Below are 5,220 nucleotides of genomic sequence, written 5' to 3' on the forward strand. Positions count from 1 at the left end.
GTCCCTTATATGTTGCCATAAATGTCCATGGTAGGCTTTAGGTCACGATATCGGTGAAAGTTTGGAACGGGTAAATTGACTGTTTAAAGGCATATTGGATGGTTCCACCCACTCAATTGGACTCCTGGAGGGTATTAGGAATCATGGTAAATATCTCGGCTATTTTTATTTCCGAGCGAAAAAAGGTCAAAAATTCTAAAATTGAAGGCTATAATCCACGCTTCTTGAGAAAATTTGAGGTTACAGGGCCCGGTGGCGAAAAGTCTTCAAACCCAAGGGGATACGTCTTAGGATCATATAATGACGTTTGGAAATATATATGACCCTTTTATTTTTATAATGTTCAAATTAAAAATAGGTTTTTTATTTAAATCATGATTCTAACCTATTTGATTATTTGATACTACTTCAGAAAATATTTTTCATGTTTATCTAACACCCCGAGGGCATTTGTTAACAAGATCCAACTAAAATAAGAACAAAGAGTGGAGAGGGTAGTAAAGTCAATAAACAAAATTAGGGTTTGTAGAAGACGTTGGGCTTTGCTGCAGTATTTGTGCTGATTTCCTTCACCAATTTTCAGTTCTTTACTGCCGAGCTATTGCCTACACTCTCTCTTCAACCTGGCCATCACCATAACTCGATACCCTTTTTTCTTCATTAGAAGAGAGAGAAAATCAAAGCAGCAGCAGCAACAACAATGGAGTCATGACGTTTGACCCCGTAAGAGGAAGGCGTCCAAATGATGCTTTCTGCTGATGTTCATCTTGGCACCAAAAATTGCGATTTTCAGATGGAGCGTTACATCCATAAACGCCGTTCTGACGGTATCTCTCTTTCTTATTCTGAATTAATTTATTGAGTATTATAAGAATTAATCATATTAATCTGTCTTGTATTTTGTTTGTTAGATTTAAATCTGTGTTTTTTTTTTCTGGGGTTTACTTGTTTTTGTGTTAGGACTATAGAATTTGATGTTATGATTGATGGGTTTTTTTGGGTTTTTTGACACAAATGCAATGCAATTTAAAGGTGTTAATTTGCAGTTGTTTCTGTATAAGAGGAATGTTGATGTGGTTATTACTTATTATTGATATTTCGCTTGCTATGCTGTTATAGTTTTGACCTTATTTTTCCATTTGTTTGGAATTAATAGTCACGTTGATAGTGTAATTTGGACTAGTAATGTGACGACTAAATACGAGTAGCCGTGGTTTAGGCTGTATGGATTGGACAAGTTAGATTCTGAATACTAGGATGCATATAATATAGATATGCTGGGTTAGTCCTTTTCTCTAATGCATTAAGGGTTAGACTCAAGTATTTACACCCATTTCAATTGTCCAATATGTGGTTTGGTAGGCAAATAGAAGTGTCGATTCGATTGATTATAGGTTATAGCTTTATAAATTTTATATTTGAAGACTTTTATACCAGTGTGTATTGTTCTAGGAAAAATCTATGACTAGTAGTATTATACATACCCTATTATGGTATTATTGTTCATCAAGCTGCATGACATGGTGTTAAGGTGACCAACATTCGAATTTTCATTCTTTGGTTATCTTTTAATGAATCAAGCTGCATTCTAACAAACAAATATCTTTTAAGAGTGTGTTGACATGGCCTTATTTGAATGTATGTAAGAGGAGAAGGTCGTTTTTCCCTTTTTTGATTGGTTTAGATGTCTCTAATTTTATTTCCCCAGCAACATTCCAAATTCCGTGTGGATATTAGTTTCAGTATTATGGTTCAGATTCCTAATTTGAAGTTCTTGTACTTTATCTCTTATTAAGATGCTACACCATATCTTAATCTGACAATATGTACTATCAGGTATTCACATCATTAATTTGGGAAAGACATGGGAAAAACTTCAAATGGCTGCCAGGGTTATTGTAGCTATTGAGAACCCTCAGGACATTATTGTCCAGTCAGCTAGGCCGTACGGTCAGAGAGCTGTGATGAAGTTTGCTCAGTACACTGGAGCCCAGGCTATTGCAGGAAGGCATACTCCTGGAACCTTCACCAATCAGCTTCAGACCAGTTTCTGTGAACTTCGTCTTCTCATTCTGACTGATCCACGTACCGATCATCAGGTTATTTCCTCATCTACATGTGCTAACATTTTTTGAATTTATATTTCATCCATTATTGCTGTCTTGTTCATTCTTTTGATGTATATCATTGAATTGTCTGCAGCCTATAAAAGAGGGTGCTCTTGGAAATATCCCTACCATTGCTTTCTGTGACACTGATTCCCCCATGCGTTATGTTGACATTGCCATCCCTGCTAACAGCAAGGGGAGGCACAGCATTGGTTGTTTGTATTGGCTATTGGCTAGGATGGTTCTTCAAATGCGTGGAACCATTGGCGTTGGACAGAAATGGGATGTTATGGTGAGTAAGCTTTGGGTGATTATTTTGTGGGCATTGTGCTGATGCCTTTTATGTAAAATTGTGTTTGTGATATTACCACCTCTTCATTTTGCAAAATGTGTTGAGGCACAAGTGTAATAGAGTGAAACTATTTACTTCTACCTCTTTAATTTACAATTCACAAGAAGTGTTTATCTTGCAGTAATTGAGTACTTTGTCTGTTTAGCTGATTTAAATATACCTACTTTGTCTAGGTTGACCTGTTCTTCCACCGAGAGCCAGAAGATCCAAAAGAAGCAGAAGAGGAAAAAGCTGTTGTTGCTGACTACGGAGACTATGGTGGTGCTGCTCTCATTGGAGACCAGTGGGCTTCTGCTCCACTTCCTGAGGGGATTGCTTCAGCTGGTCAAATTCCTCTAGTTTCTGATGCTGAGTGGGCTACTGCTCCAGGTAACCATATTTCTTTTTCTTCATAGATGAGCTAAATTTTCTGTTGCAACTGTTGATTATGGAAAATCATAGTGAACTGTCAGCCTTTTTATTAAATCCAACATTTAGTGCTTTAACTTGATAGTGGAATGTCAGCATTTATTTCTCGAGTTAGTGGATGATTTCATTCTTTCATATACACTATATGGTGCATCACCATATAGTCATATACCCATACGTATGAATTTGCCTTTCTCGGGTTGTAGTTGTAAGGGGAGTGGTGAATTAGCCCCTCTTCATATCGTTTTCACATTGGAATTCCACAGCTGCAATCTAAGAAAGGCAAATTTATATGTGGAACTGTGGAAGTGGTTCATTTTCAGCCCAATTTTTAAAACTAGGTACCGAGTAGCGTTCCTATACCAAATCTTATATCATGAGTTAAGCAAACACTGTTCTAGTGTATTAAAATAGCAAATAATTAAAATATACTTCCAGAAGATGAAAGAGTTGGACTATGTATGTAGAATCACAAATCATAGCTGTAAGTAGGTGAGACGAAACTGTGACGTGCCTATCGTGATTGTTTTTGTTTGTGCTTTCCACAGCTCCAGTAGCAGCAACAGCAGTATCAGCAGAAGCTCCAGTATCTTCAATTTCCGAAGGCTAGGAAGAGGTTGCTGCTCCACCCACTACTGGATGGCAATGAGAGTAGTATTGCAGAGGATAAAATCTTGTTCTTCAAAGGCAACCCTCAAAATTTTGGCATTGAATTGAAAGCTACACACTTTGATACACTTCTAGTTGTAGACTAAAGGTGGACACGGGCCGTGCCCGTGCCGCCGCGGGCCGTGCCTGGCTGTGCCGGGGTGGTGCCCGTGCCGTGCCGTGCCTGGAATTGGCACACCCCAGCCCACGGCACGGCACGGCACGGCCCACGTGCCTAGCGGGCCGTGCCGTGCCGGGTCGCAGGCCAAACTGTGCCTCGACTTTTTTTTTAAAAAAAAAAAAATTAAATGTTAAAAAAAATGAATTAAAAACAAAAATGCATATAATTTAAAAAAAATACGAGTGCGATAATCCGAAAACACCAAAAATTGAAGAATAACTTATTTTATTATATGACGGTAGCTGGTACGAATATACGATAATTCAATAATACAAAATTACAAAATAAGTAATGATAATTAAAAATCGTACAATAGTGTGTGAATATTGAATAACTTCATTTATTATACGGAATACGAAGTTCGATAATACAAAAAGAATACAATAGTGTATAATGTAAATATGTAATCATGTAATTATTATTGGTCGTCTTCGTCTTCTCCTTCGTCTTCATCTTCGTCTTCGTCTCCTAGAGGTTCAAGTTCATCCGCCAATTGAGTGGATTGAGAAGTATGAGAACTAAAAGAAGTCGACGTTCCTTCATCGTCGTCGTTTTGTGCATAAGTACGATCTTAAGAACGAGTTTCGGCATCCAACCAATCCTTGAAGCAAACACACATTTCAAGTGTTTCGGGTTTTAGTCTTGTTCTTCTATCATCTAGAACTCTTCCCAACGCACTAAAAGCTCTTTTGGAAGCAACGGAGGAGACTTGGATAGCAAAAATATCACGAGCCATTGCCGACAAAATTGGATGTTTCACGGCTTGTGATTTCCACCAATCGAGGATGTCGAGGCCAAACTTCTCTTCATCGTCCATGCCTTTCATGAAGTCGTAACTTAAGTACATTTGCAACTCCGAAACATCACTTTGTGTTCTCCTAGATGATGATGATTCTGTACCTGAATACTTAGACATCAAGTTAGCAGCTTGTGCAAATAAACCTTTGGCCCGTTTACTTACATTTTTGGATGTTTGAGAAGGGGAAAATCGAGACACGGTTCCATTTTTACTTTCATAAACATTATATAAATTAAAAAACTCATCCTTCACCTTATTCTTAAAAGTTTCAACATCATCTTCAAAATTCATGTTACTATAATAAATATCAATTAATAAAAAGGTGCCATCATATTTTTGTCTAGGATCTAAAATAGAAGCAAAAATATAAATCATAGGAATATCGGTGTAATATTTACGCCATTTATCCTCCATGGATGGAAGATATCCACGATAAACATGTTGTGATCGGTGTTCCGCAAAAAGTTGTGCAAGTAAACATGCATTGCTAAGAAAAGAATGAGCACAAGGATTATATACAGAAGAAAAACAATGTGTCATACCATATAGTAATTGTAAAAACTGCATATATTTTTCACAATTAGCCCAATCATCTTCAAGTAAAGCATTTTGTGGATATTTCATATTATAAAAAAGTGTTAAATGAACCTTGTACTCGATTGCCCGAATCAACATTTCATAGGTGGAGTTCCACCTAGTTGGACAATCCGGTGCTATTTTTATG

The 5,220-nt window shown here is 37.2% G+C and overlaps 1 protein-coding gene across 1 annotated transcript; it reads left to right on the forward strand.

Annotated features, from left to right (window-relative positions):
* The first annotated feature begins 742 nt into the window (after positions 1 to 742).
* LOC145611631 (small ribosomal subunit protein uS2-like) lies at positions 743 to 3,576 on the forward strand. The gene is made up of 5 exons (XM_081666975.1): positions 743 to 827; positions 1,837 to 2,099; positions 2,203 to 2,400; positions 2,634 to 2,829; positions 3,417 to 3,576. The coding sequence occupies exons 1-5, from the start codon at positions 743 to 745 to the stop codon at positions 3,476 to 3,478; spliced, it is 804 nt and encodes a 267-aa protein (XP_081523101.1). The 3' UTR covers positions 3,479 to 3,576.
* Positions 3,577 to 5,220: the final 1,644 nt, after the last annotated feature.

Source organism: Chenopodium album, chromosome 24, assembly GCF_948465745.1.
Source record: "Chenopodium album chromosome 24, dcCheAlbu1.1, whole genome shotgun sequence".
NCBI lineage: Eukaryota > Viridiplantae > Streptophyta > Magnoliopsida > Caryophyllales > Amaranthaceae > Chenopodium > Chenopodium album.